At 38.8% G+C, this 14,459-nt stretch overlaps 1 protein-coding gene across 2 annotated transcripts in view; it reads right to left on the reverse strand.

The window, feature by feature from the left end:
* DCLK1 (doublecortin like kinase 1) overlaps nt 1–14,459 on the reverse strand; it is a 251,971-nt gene that overhangs the window by 224,777 nt on the left and 12,735 nt on the right. For both annotated transcript variants that reach the window (XM_050905630.1, XM_050905638.1), the window contains exon 3: nt 12,985–13,331. In XM_050905630.1, the coding sequence (XP_050761587.1) occupies nt 12,985–13,331 (347 nt within the window). The remainder of the gene's footprint in view (nt 1–12,984; nt 13,332–14,459) is intronic.

Below are 14,459 nucleotides of genomic sequence, written 5' to 3' on the forward strand. Positions count from 1 at the left end.
TGGGGGAGAAAATTTGGAGCGGTAAGGCTGCCTGTCATTTCAGGATTTCAGAACGATGTTAAGTCGTGACAGGCTGCTTAAAAAAAAGGGGGGAAAAAAAGGTAAGCTTGATGATTGCATGACATCATAACATTCCTGTTTATGACTGCATAACATAACGTTCCTGTTTCAATGCTGCAGCAGGACAAGATGTCGCAGTCTGAAACTAAAGGCAAGGGAGAGCTGCCCCTACCCAGGGGAGGAACTGGAGGCAGTGGTAAAGAGCTTCAATCAGTATAGCCACAATATAGGTCATTTTTCAGAGCACCCGCCTCTTATTTCAGTGATCCTTCCGATTACTTGCCTATAAGAGAAGAAGCACTGTTAAAGCTTTCCTCTTCCTACAGAGGTACAACGTGACATTCAGTTGTTCCTCTCCCCCTCCTTCTGTAACATTTAAGAGAGCAGTTCCTACTGTATGCTGTGAAAGATGACTGGCATTCACTTGGACTCAGCACAAGAGAAACCAGAGCTTAATTTTCTTTTCTAGGACAGCCCTCCTCCATCTGCAGATAGAAGGGTTTGTTTTTTACAGGGATGCCACATTTAAAAGCTACTCCTCCTACAGTGTCATTGAAGACTTGCCAGAGAAAGGAAAGTCTCATCCTTTCCTTCTCACCACTTCCCTCCCCCCACAAACAACCGAAGTATAAAACACAGCAGGCTATATACCAGGACCCCACATTTAAATACTGCTGCTTAAATGAGATTTAAATAAAGCTGCAATATAATTTTGGTTGAAAGCATGTTTCAGGAAGGTGTTATTCCTACAAATACTATTCATCTATAATGACTCCTATACATCTTCACCCATTTGCTCCTTTGGTCCCACATTTAAAATTTAGTAAATGTTTTAAAATTAATTTTAGCTTCACGGCATTATTTCTTGCTCATGTCAATGAAATTGTCTGATCATGTCTAAACATGTAACCAAATAGCTTTTTGTCAAAAGCAAAAGTTATTGGGTAAATGTATTCGTTTTGACAAATACTTTAACTGAAAATGTCAGACGTTTTATTAACTATTGGAATACTTATACATGACTATAAAAGGTTTTATTTCCTTTCAATCTTGTGTTACAGAAATGGAGCCCCAGAGACACTTTACCTAGTTGCTTGGCATGTCCATACTACAGATACTGAATGTTCATCTCAAGTTTATTTGTTGCTAAATTTAACCAAAAAAGTTCAAGTATCAATGTTCCTGGTTCTCAGCCAGTTAGAATAGCCCTGTTCTTCCTATTTCATCACTTTAGACACTATGTCTCTCTCAACCTTTGCTCACCATACTGAGAGCAATCAATGCTAATATTAGTCCAATGGTCTTTACATAAGGTACAGAAATTTTAGTTTGCCTATTCCTGATGAAAAAAGCAGATGTCAACAACTGCTTTCACAAAGATCCTAATTAACTGCACAACCACTAAACACTTACTTCTATGTCCCATTCTCCTACATACATATGTTTTTCCACCATCTCATAGCAATGAAATGTTCAACACTTCTTGCATTAAAAAACCTTCACGTGTCATGCTTACTGCACTTTCATCTGGTTTCTGTTCCTCTAGTTCTGATAGGCCATTTGATTATTCTTTCCTACATTAACTGCTTCATATTTGCCTTATTAAATTTTACACTGATTGCAGTCCGTGTTCCCAATTCATCAAGATCACACTCTATTTAAACAGATTCCTCCAGAGTATTCGCAATGCTCCTCAATCTGCCCCAGAACAGAGGTGTTCTGGTTTAGAAACTGAAACGTCCAAATATCAATTTTTTTCTTTAAGGCCTATAAGCCGCCTTCTTTTTCACAAATATATGGAAAACTGAATGTGCTGGAGCACGGGAGGTATTTTTAAGTAGCAAGAATAAAAGAACAGAAGTACAATAGCATTTTAGATAGCCATATGGACTACTCAGACAACAGGAAATAACAGAGTGCCTTTTTGTATTCTAGGTGCTCTCACCCTAAACCCAACTGCTTAGGTGTAAACCCTGCTACCACCATCATACCCACCCAGGGGCACTGACCCTATTCATGCTCATGTACCTATAGTAAGAAGTGGACAGAAAATAAACTACTCTGTATCAGAATCGACAATGTCATATATGGACTTTTTCACAATCACGAGCTTCTGTATTTTTAACCTTTTTATTCTTAAGCGCTAAGACAGAATTACAGCATGCATGAGTTCATTCTCATGTGAACACAGGGTTTCTCATTATCAGTGTCTAGTGTGCCTGGATCATTTCCCACAACACATGCGTGTTACACTCACCTCCTTCTCAAAGTTATTTCCTCTCCAATGAGTATGTAAGTATGCCACTTAAACACTCCATATATTACATTAGCTTTAACTCAGATTTTGTGTGGGCGTAAGATGCAAACACAGATTTCATACGTGGAGAAACAGCAGAAGATTAAAGAAATCTTGATTATAAGCATACAAGATACACAAACAGAACAGAAGAGTTGGACTATAGAATCTAGATGTTGTGCTCAGGAGACCATTTCACACACAGAACAAACTCCACAGAAAGCACCATTTGTCAGAAATTGCTATATTTTAAATGAACGGGAGTTGTGACTAGAAATCAAAAAAGGAGATAATACTGAAATACACAAGAAGAGCAGTTAAAAACTCAAAGAAAATGAAGAAGTCTCCTACAAAACCTTCAGAAGCACACAAATGATTCAGAGGCATATAAGAAATCAAGAAAGGGAACATGAGACAGTGGAATATTTCAGGGACAACTAGAATAAAGAAAGGGTCAAAAGGTTTAGCTTTTGGATGCATGCTATATAGCAGCAGCTGCAGTTTGCAATTCAAATTAATGCAAAACAAGACACATAACCCGGCTGCAAAGGAAGGCAGGTAAAGGTATTTTAAACAGCAAACATTCTTCTATTTAAAAAGTCAGCATGTGCATGCATTTCAGGCAACGTCTGTCTTCCCTCACTTTTAATCAAAGGCACTCTACCCTGGCTATTCCACAAGACGCCCCCAATCTTCCCCTACTGCCTGGCGGCTTTGAGAAAATCATTGCTTAAACCAAGCCAAAAAGATAACTAAAAGCAGTTCAAACAGATTTCACCCTTCATTCACTCGATGAGTAAATGTCTCTTACAGTTTTAAGCTATTAAAGCTCAGAGGAGTTTTAATTAAAAGAAGTTTCCGAGATCCAACATTTAATGGAAAACCACATCCACCAGAACAACTGATTTGGGAAAGGCAATCAGCCTTAACTACTTAACATGAGTTTTATTTTCAGTAACATCCAACTCTGAATTCAAAACCCTATACTTTGCTGGTTCCAGTGGGAGCATACTACAGTCTTCTGTCTTGCTTTCTGAACTTAAACTCACTTATCTCTGATAATTTCACACCCATTTGCGCTCATTTTTATCTATGTGTAAAGTACCATACCCTGTCCCGCATGCCTCAAGTCCCTGAAGACTTCTTCGCTCTTCTGTCTATGACTTCAAGAATTCAATCCTATGGAAGAAGCTTGATTCCCTCCTTGGCAGCCTTCTCAAGCAAAAGCACCTCCTTGTAGCAGGTGGTCTGACCTACTTCAAAAGTTTTTTTGGGGAAAATGTAACAGAAATTACTTAATAAAATTTAAGAACAAACTATGTGTGACATACAGCTTGTCACATACCATTAACCAGTGACATCTGGAAAACAGGCTCAAAAGAGTTTGATTTATTTACAAAAATCTAAGCTGTTTTCAGAGCACTACCGTCTTCATTCAGTACAATGGAAATACTTTAACCTACTGGTAATTGTATTAGTTCCTAAATCTGATTGAGTCTGGACATTCTGCCCCCATGAACTGGCACACAGTAGTGGGGACATAGATTCAGAAGAGATTAAGTCAATACTTCCTACAAGATTGAACAAATTAGTTTCAAGCTTAGAGAGGAATGGAGAGGGAAAGAGGCAGAATACATTGTACATCACTGATTTAATAGTACTTAATATTGTTGTCCCTGAAGATCCTCTGAGTCTCAGTCCCACTTCTACTGAAATTCACAGCAGAAATCCTCAGGCACACAGAGTAAGGAAACAGAATTGCATCTCCAACTTCTATACACAGCAGGATTCATTTAAGAAAGAATCCTTCTAGAGGTAGAGACCTGGATTCATCCTGATTAACTTGATGAGCACCTGAGAAGTATGTCATTGCCCTAGACTCGCTTTCTACAGAAAAAGAATCATGAGAGGCAATTCCAGACCAAATAGGTAGAATATCCAAAGACATTTGTGTTTCTTGCCACTCACTATAAAAGATAGCAAAGTGCATGGCTTAAGAAGCTGGAAAGTATTGAAAATAAGATGCTTCACAGTTGACTGCAGTTTCAGAAAAGAAACTGGGTTCATAAAAGCTTAATTAGAAAAACAAGGTACAAAATCGGGCTGTCACTACCATTTCCTCCACCGTCAGTAATTTTAGGACTATTTTGCCAGTATCAATCACGTTTTGTGGTGTTTTAAAGATCTTGGTTCCTATAAACAGATAGAGAAAAACGAAAGGATTAGGTTTCACAGAAAAACACAGCTAGTGACAGAATATTTATGTGGTTTGCCCTCTCAATATTCATCATTCACGGAAGAATTTTCTTCTACACAACAGCTTGGCAAAAAGGTGTTGAAGAGAAAAGTAAGTGGAAAGAAATAAGTAATCAAGGACGTACTTGCACTAAGTCTCAGGTAGCTGTTCAAACTTGAGTTTGATTAAAAAGTTATCAGCCTTTAGTTTATTAACTCAACTTTTTCCAAAAGAGATTGCCAAGATTTTCCAAGTGTTTGTGCAAAAATTCAAGGCCCAACAATTCAAGGATAGAATGATACTAAAATGCTTACATTAAAAAGCAAATATTTAAATTCTAATAAGCTGCATGCAGTATTAAGAACTTTTCTTTTGAATAATATAATTTAATTTCTTAGGAAAGAAACACAATGTGCTACAAAAAACTATGAGATTAAAATGTTTCTTTCTTTTGATGACGCTTAGAATTCTGCTAAATGGCTGGAAGTTCTTAATCCTCTTGTAACAACTAGTTTTAGAAGGAACAGAAACAACCCAGCAAATCCAAGATTCACTATGCTTTTTTACATTCTTATTACATCATACCACTTCAGAGAAAGGAAATACACACACCACACTTACTTATGCCAATGAAAAAATATTACTAACAATAACAGCTTCAGAGAGTAAAAATAAAATCGTCCCAGTGAACACAACGGTTTGACAATACACACTGTAGAGTCTTCAAACTACTGAGCTCAGCTCATTCAGTAAGAGTCATGAAATACAGTATCTTAACAGGACAGGGGAGCAGGACAGAGAAAGTTTAGGATTTGAAATCCTACTATTTGAAATCATCACAAAAAGATTTCAGCTGTTGACAGAGAACCTATCTGGTCCTGAGGACTGTGTGTTACTGAGCAGTGGAAACTCTTTTCAATGATCACCAGTAATCTCAGGCCTGTCTCCACAAAATAGTCGTACAGCATCATCAGAGAAATCTGCAAGCACTTTTCCAAGTCCTCTTTCACCAACCAAATAAGCAAAAAAACCACACACAAAACCACCCCCAACAAGACCATACAGCTGGGGATGTTTCCATTTGCTTTTCCTCTCCCCCCTCGCTAGTCAGCAACACACAAATCAGAACTTAACTGGATGAGAAGCTCTTCTTAGTTATATCGTACATTTAAAGCAATGAAGCAAAGTCCAGATGTAGAGGAAAAGGACACTTATTCTAGTAACTGAATGACCACACCATCTCCTTTCCACTGAGACGCCCTTCCTCACACTTACACAATATGATACTCCACCTTTGAGGAGCTGGAAATTACTCTTCCTTAAAAAAGGCTTCTGGCTGTACCTAAACTCTCTCATGAGTAGCTGGATATCCTTATGAGACAGTAAGATCAACTTATGTGATATTTAAAGCATACTGAAGCAGATATGCAAGTTTTCAGTCTTATTCAATTAATAACAGCTTTTCTTTTACACAGCATGAAAGCCAATCTAAAGGTCACAGAAGATGGCATCTTCTCTTCTTAATTTTCAAAGTCAGCCTACAGTTCCTAAGGGATGCCAGTTAGCAACCCTGGAAACTCCTATTGTGAGAGTGCTTTTAGAGATGGAGCAACACAGTTGTCAGTCTCAGTTTAATAGGAACCGACCCCAGACGAATGAACACACTGCTTTCAATTAGGAATGGGCTTCTGTTCACTCCTTTACAGAAGACTTTATTTGACTAACAATTAAAATTGTTAGTCAATGTCATAACACGACATCAAAACAGCCTACCCAGAGTCACAAGGGTTCAAGGACCTATCACAGCTCTCCTCTAACACCAGGATAATACCAATTGTCAGCAAACTGTCTACCCCAGTATGTCTTTGAATGATTTTGAACCAGATTTTTATGCTTTGCTTATTAAAGTACAGTCTAATTTGTAACGGAAGTCCACTTCTCTCAATAGGAATTGTAAGAATCTTCCAAGACCCCCAGAGCCCATCACCACCTGCTGAGATATGCAATGTTCAGTCACTGATTTTTCAGTCTATCATGTCTTCAGGAAGGGGTCTTTTCCCCAGTATTGAGAAAAAATCCTCATCTTTAAGTCCTTTTCCCCAAAATCAGTTTCAAAACATCAAAGCCAGAAATGATACATCTTCCAGAGAAAGAAAAAAGTTTTTGATTAAATATACTGCAAACAGGAAGGAGGGAAAGTGAGGTGCATTAAAAGCTGGAGAGACATTCTTTGTTCTCGGAGAGTCTCTCTCACAGCTACATAACAATGGTGGTCTGTCAGCATCTCCCAGGTAGGGCCCTAAACTTCATGTCTAAAATTAAGCAGCACGGGTATTTTCTGAGGGGTATGGTCATCTAGCATTCACATTAGAAGCCCTTTAGGAAGGAACAGCTTGTACAGTGTAAGCACAATAGGTTTCAGGTCCCCGGGTGGTAGTGCAATATTAAAGTATCACCTCAAAAACACAAGCACAAGTTTCCCTAGCTGTTGCTTCCCTGTTAAAATGCTTGTGTGAGCTGCAGAAGCCATTTTACTTAATGTTTGCTCCCAATTAGTCAGTATCTGCACAGCTACATCTCACAGAGAATTCACCGTGGTTCTCTGGTCAATTAACACCACCCCTGTGTGCCTGTGGCTGGCAGGGAGCTCCAAAGCCTTCAACAAAGGAGCGAAGTTAAAGTTACTGCACTCGAGAGATGTCATAGAGAAGATAAAAGTGCGCTTACTGTCCACATTTTTCAAACTAGGAAAAAATTTAAGTTGCATGCATCTCGAGTGGATTGTAACTACAACTGAAGAACAAATAAAAAGAGCATGCACAACCAGTCACCCTTAGAATTAAATGCGCCTTCTATATTAAGAATGGAACTGATTACAAACACTGATGTGAATCAAAATTACAGACCACACACAAAATGAGTCACTTGCTGCACATAAATTTTATTTTGTTTAACATTCATTTTGTGTAGATCGTTGTATAACACACGCTACACAAATGCTAAGTAGAGAACGTCTTTTCGTGAATGATACCTACCTTGCTTTATGTAGGCTTTTCTGTACCAAGGACAATCCAGGTCTAGAGAAAGATATGTGAGATCTTTAATCCATCCTACAAAAGGGTAGATTTGGCCAAGAATGTACTGTAGAATACAGACATTATTATCAAATGTTTTCCACTCATTAAGAACAAAACAATAAAAAAGCACATGCTCAGTTTAGGTGTAGGTGCAAACAATTGCTTTTTTTTTCTTGAGAGAGTACTTTCTTAAAACAGAAAAACTGTTTTAAGGAATTAATACTCCTAAGATATTAGGTGCCTTCACAGAGAGGAGTCCACAGTAAAGGGAGTTGTTTGTATCATAAGATAACCCCTTTGGAGTGGGGTTCCAATAAAAAAAAAAAAAACAAAACATGTTATACTCATTGAAGAAGCTTCAAGCTTTCCAGCATTGTGATGTTCCCTTTCCTTGCAGCCACATTTTTTTTTTTAATAGCTATTTTAATGGCTTAAAGCAAGGTTATTGAGGGACATCCTATGCCTCTCACACACACTTCTGTAAGGTATGTCTTTAACAGTAGCTGTATTTCATATTTGTAAAGGTAATTTGATTTATAAATAACATATTAAAAAAAAAAATCAGATAGTGACTTTTATTCTGGTATCTCTGCCACTGACCACCTATCTGTCTGGAGTCAAATCCACAGCGTAATGCATAAACTGAAAAATAATTTCCATGACTGCATCTTGTTAAGCTAAACAAACCACCTGTTCAAATAAGTAGGTTAAAAACCTATCATTATAAACCACGTTTGTTCTACCAAAAGGGAATGGAGGACTTACAAAAGTAATAAAGCACTTTTGTCCAAACTTTAGTCTTAGTCTAAACATGCAAATTGTAAATACTCTGTACAAATACACACATCGTAACACTTCTAAAAATGGCACTGTTTCACAATTTTGCTGTTATGTGTGACCTTCATTAGTTTTCTCCCATTTTAGTCAAGTAAACAGAAGCCAGAGAACTGAGCTTGCCACACAGCAACCGGGCTCTATCTCTACGGGCAGCTTGTATCCTTGATGTTTGCATTGTGTGGCAACACACTGCCTTTTACAAAACCATATTTTAACGCACATCAAACTAAAAATTACACCTTCTGTTAAGGGAAGGTTAAAAACCAAACTGCAATGGTGCAGCTACAGTAAAGCAAGACATATTTTAGCTATGAGAAAGTGTTCCTTCTCTGCACAAGTATGTGATAATATTAAGGGTCAACACAAACAATATCTTTTCATGCACTTAAACAACCTTTTAATCTAAAAAAATGAGTAATACTCACAGTAAGAGCATGCCCTCATGATCTGTATTTCTACAGGCAGCCATTAAACCTGCTCATTCTATTTTTATTTTCCTTACACAGCAAAGCTGGCAATGAAAACACTTCAAGACCTCCCCCTGGAAAGGTTTTAATTTTGGCCTGAGCTCATAAGACTGCTAAACACTTCTGAGAGTCCCACCATCTTCAAATCCATCAGTATCTTACAGGGAAGCGATTCTATCTCTTCCTTTAGAGTACAAACAGCATCAGCTCCTTGTACCAGTAGAAAAAATAAGTATATCCATAAAAACACACATACACTATTCTAGACACGGTATGAAAACTATCCAGCTTTGAGGAATCATTAATAATTGAACTGCAAGAGTATACTAAATGCAGGCCACCAATGTGCCTTTCTATATTGTGCCCCTTTTAGCGCAAATTAAATTATATTCTAAATTTTCAGAAACCTTGAAGTCAAAATACAGATTCTGACGAGTTATAAGGAAATGCAAATAAACCACTAGTCACCCTGTTTGTAATAAGGAGAAACACATTTTAATGAAACTAAATTAAATGCATGAAGTCCAAAGTAAATACCTACCCAGTACTGGAAAACATCAAGTTTCAGTCCCTGAACTGCCACTGACCTGATGAGACAACACTGGTTAATTTTGTTGGGGTTTGTTTTCTTGGGGGTTGTTTTCTTGGGGTTTTTTGTGGTTTTAGTTTGTTGGGGTTTTGTTTTGGGTTTTTTTTTTCCCCTTTCTTCCGCTATTCCAGCATTAAAAAATTGAAATGGCTACTACAACACGCCTACTTAATCAAGCTCCCTGGAGTTCTAAGGAACGCCCACAAAGTATCATGTGCACCAAAACTTACTGAATTTTCCAAAACCAAGAAGGAATTTTTGGGATGGGGGAAGCAACTGGATGTCATGGAAGAGCTTTCTTCCTAGCAATCATAACTTTCCTCAGGTACTGATTGTCCAAGCACTACCTCTCTCATCAAGACAAGCTCTTTACATTGTCATCAAATTTTATAGGCCATCATTTAAATTCCTTTTAACTGAACATAATATTTATTAACGTCTTTTAGAGATACAAATCAAAACATCACAACTAACCAGGCTCTTGGAGGGAGAGCATTTAAGCTCATTTCCTCAACGTGTAGTGTCAGTATGGGACAACCACCTAACTCGGATGCCCAGTTAAGACTCTGACTCCTACTACTTTCTATTAGCCTGAGGCATCTAATGATAGCACCCAACAACAGTATACATACCTCGCTGCCCACCTGCACTAACAATACATGGGACTCATGTCAATTTTTGCCATGGATGGGCAATTCTGGTGTTGGCCTCATAAAATAACTCACAAGAGATGACTGTACAGAATAGCCTTTCTCCAAGTTACATTCCCAAAGAATAATCCTAGGAGAGCTTTATTCTCTTATCCTTACAGTAAATTACTTTTCTTGGCTCAGAGCTCTAAGATTTTATTGCTTTTTAAGTTAGCGATGAAAGATTTAATCACAGATTTGTTAGATTTAGCCACTGAACACAGGCTTTTCCAGAACCTTCGAAGTTCCTGCAGGAGTCACAGAAGTTCCCAACTATAAACACTACTGGAAAAATTTTGGATTTACCATGGATTTCCTCCCAGTAATCATTCACAGCTTGAGTTTAGCAATAAAGAAATCCATCATCGTGCCCTCAACACCATCTGGGAGATCAGGCTTTTGGCAGAGAAAAATGGAGCAGCAATTGCCTAGCAGCACAGGAAATCAATGACTTCCCCACGCAGGGGTGAGCAACAGGCTGCTCCTGCTGAGCACGGGATCATTCATTCTCCTTTCTGCCAACAAGGCTGCTTTGTACGTGCAGTAAGCAAAGTCTCTGTTACACTGGCAGGACACACACACACCTTCCCCCAAACCCTGCCCTTACCAGTAGGGTTAGGCAGCAAGCTACGCAATTTCAACTGTATAGCCAAAAAGGGAAGGAGTGTGGAGACACCAGTCTCCTGTGAGAGCCTTTAGACACAAGGGTTTCAGGCTATGAGGTAGGTAACAAACGTCCCAGTACACCACTGATTTCAGCTCATCTCAAATCCTTGACAAAGGATTCAACTGAACTGTGACAACATCAGGGCCAAGAAAACCTGGTCTTCCCTTTCCCCCCAGTAGTAGGATAGTAATATTTACTTCCAGCAATTAGAGCTCTAAAACAGGTGTAAAGGTATTTTTTCATTTTAAGCACAACCATTAAAGGGGAGTTTGGAATATAAAAAAATTATAAGTGAGCACGTTATCCAGGAGACAATAGGCCACATTGGCATCCTTCCAGGCTGCACTTCGTCATAGCTAAACCACAAGTTTATTTACATGTACAATACAAAACAGATATGCATCCCTTTTTATTGAGAGGGTTTGCAGGAACTGGAATAGTCACTCAAGATCTTCTGTCAAGGTCACAGCAGAGACCACCACTGATCGCTGCAGCTTTAAAATACCAACTCCTTCCTCAAATTTAGTAGCCTTAGTGCTCCCTGGAGCATGAGGCAAGGTAAGAAGGACAGGAGTTGGGAGTTTCCGCAGACACGCACTTTACCTTTGCTGCAGGCAAAAAGGACTTCACATTCACATTTTTGCTCCAGGTCAAAGTTCCCAATGAAGTCACAGTAATGGGATCATTACAGGCATGTATGCAGTCATCAAGAACTGAACCTGTAACTGGTATCAGATGTTACTGATCCAAAACAGCAGATGGAAGGGACTTGTGGTCAAGCCAGACTTGGCCCTGGTTTGAACCAGTGCTCTGAATAAGCAGCTTGTCCATTAATCAGCCCTCTCCGAGATCAGAGGGTACTGCTTTAGCTGTTTCCAGAGCTATGCCTGCATATTAACCCCAGTAACTGCAGACATGTTAGGATCACCACTGGATCTAGCTGACTGAGTATTTACCTGTATCAAGCATATTTTGCAGCATCTCCTGATAGCTACACTGTTAGCTGTATATCTGTGAATCATTGACCCTAGAATCTGTAAAACACAGCTATATTACAGCAGAAATATCTTGGTCTCTAGCAGCTTCTCGCTTCTCAGGGAGACTGTTTGCTCATCTTTCTACCCACATTTTATACCTCTATCATTTCTTCAGTTTAATAAGTTACATCTGTAAATGCAAGTATCTGCCTTATTTCTCTAGAGTCACCATTGCTCTAAATCAATTCAGGTCATGCTGAAATTAGTCTTGCCCTTCACCAGGTTAACAGCTTCTCCAGTTTTGCTATAATTAATACATGTCCGTAGATAAATTACAAATAAAGTGAAAGACAAAAAAGAAGTAGGATTACTCTGTAATATTTTTTCTTGTCCCTCCATCCCCAAGTTCAATAAGAAGCCTCTCAAAAATATCATCCTACTGCAACTTAATAAGTCAGCAAAAAAAAGAGACACTGCTTGAAGGTATTTCATAGAAGAAATCACATGTAGCCTACAAGAGACTCCTCAATAAATGTGGACACCACACATAACCCTACCTGTTTTCCTGCAAAAGGGAAAAAGCTCACTCATTTTCTAAGCTTGCACCTTCTTCATAGTCCCTTCTAGCTGCAGTAAGATTCATCATTTGGTCACTCTGGACAGCAGTAGGCCTGCATTTATCATGGTGGAATGTGTCCTCACTGTTTGTTCTTACAGTTTATGGAAAGGCAAGTACAATGACTCATAAAACTGCTGCAAGAAAAAACTGACACAAGTTAACAGAATGAGCTTCTTTAAAATGACATCCTTCATCCTACATTTCCGGCATGCAGAGCCAAAACCACATCACACTTTCAACTGACAGATTTAGAGCTATTATTTATCATAAATGGCAAGACCATCACTGAGGCCAAGTAATGCTTCATGATATGTTCCTGAACTGCTCACAGATCTTAGGTACACTATAAGCAGTGGAAGGCCCGGTTTTATGTTCTAGAGAAAAGCAATTTTTTACTAATGTACTATTCTTTTCCTTTTGGAAAATTATATTGTCTTCATGCTGAGAATGAGCATCATGAAAATTCTTACCTGTTTTCCATCTAGTGTGTATAAGCGTTTAACCACCCCTGAATCCAGCTTGATGGCATCGGTTATATCAGTAAGAACCTGTTCAAATGAATGTGCTGTCTTCTTGTTGAGCAGAATCCTGACTGCTTTCCGTGGTTTCACTCCGCTCCTGATGATAGTGACTAGTTTAGGCCTAATGAAATCCTTATTTTCTTTTGCATCTGGAGTACCTCCTTTAGCAGTGGCAAGAGACGGCACTGAACGAGAAGTAGAAGTTGTCTTAACATTCACTGACCAGTTTGGGTTTACATTCTTCGTGTACTCCAGTTTCTTGAAGGGTTCTATGGAACCACATACATAGCTTTCCCCTGTGGAAACAAAAGTGCCAGACCAGCAAGTCAGATTGGAGGGGGAGGGGTGGGGTGGAAAAAAAGCAGAAAAATACCAAATCAAATCCTTCTCAAATTATTAAACATTCTTCTTATCATTCTTGATCTACAGTGCATAAAGTACTGATCTCTTCCCTTCTCAGATGCTACAGACTATAAAATATCTTTTAAAGATCACTCGTCAGCTAACCATTCAGAAAATGCTGTTACAAAATCCTTGAAAGTACCAGTTTTCTTTTCAGAAAACACCATCTGCAGTGGGGATCACTGCTGTCAGTAAGTAGTGTTCATACCTAATCAGCTGCCCAGCCCCAGCACATTATCACAGTAGTCCCCCAGCCTTCATGCTTAAATGGCCCGCTCCTAACAAAACAGCAGGCCCCAAACACTTCAGAGGAAGTAATACGAAACACTATCAAAAACTATAGGTTACAAATAACTTTCTATGAACAGTGGATGAAAGCGTCATAGGGGATTTGTTAGCCTTTGATTATTTAAAGCTTTAAGTAGCATAAACCCAGGATACGTATAGGCAAGAAATCTCACTATTATTCTACTGACTCAATATGTAATACAGGGGGAAAGGAAGGCAAAGAGTAGTAATTACAGAGTTCTCCTCACAACAAATTTACCATACTTTAAAGAACAAAAATGTATTATAGCTCATATTTCTATTGGAGCATTATCTACAATAAAATATTTTTGCAAATACCACACCCACACAGTTTCTGGGGAACTAGAAGATAGCCAGAAAACACCAGCACATCCCTGTTGATTAACACCTTAATCCAGTCCAGCTGCAGGCTGCTGTGAAAGGGGCACCTGCTTGGGTGCTCACAACCTCTCCCTTCAGCTTGACTGAGTAACTGCACTGCCAGTCACACTGGGTGAGTTGGATTAGCTTGGTGATCTGATTGAACATAACAAAGACAATACTAATTTTGCAACAACAAGCTGATCCAGTTCACCCTCTGGCTGCAAAAAAAAAAAAAAACCCAAAGAAAACAATACTAGAGCCAGCAAGACTGCACCTTCTGGCAGCCTGCAGTTAAACTCCATTACAAATAATGCAAAATCCTATCCTGAACAATACCACAAAAACATCTG

The sequence above is a fragment of the Gymnogyps californianus genome, chromosome 1 (assembly GCF_018139145.2).
Source record: "Gymnogyps californianus isolate 813 chromosome 1, ASM1813914v2, whole genome shotgun sequence".
Lineage (NCBI taxonomy): Eukaryota > Metazoa > Chordata > Aves > Accipitriformes > Cathartidae > Gymnogyps > Gymnogyps californianus.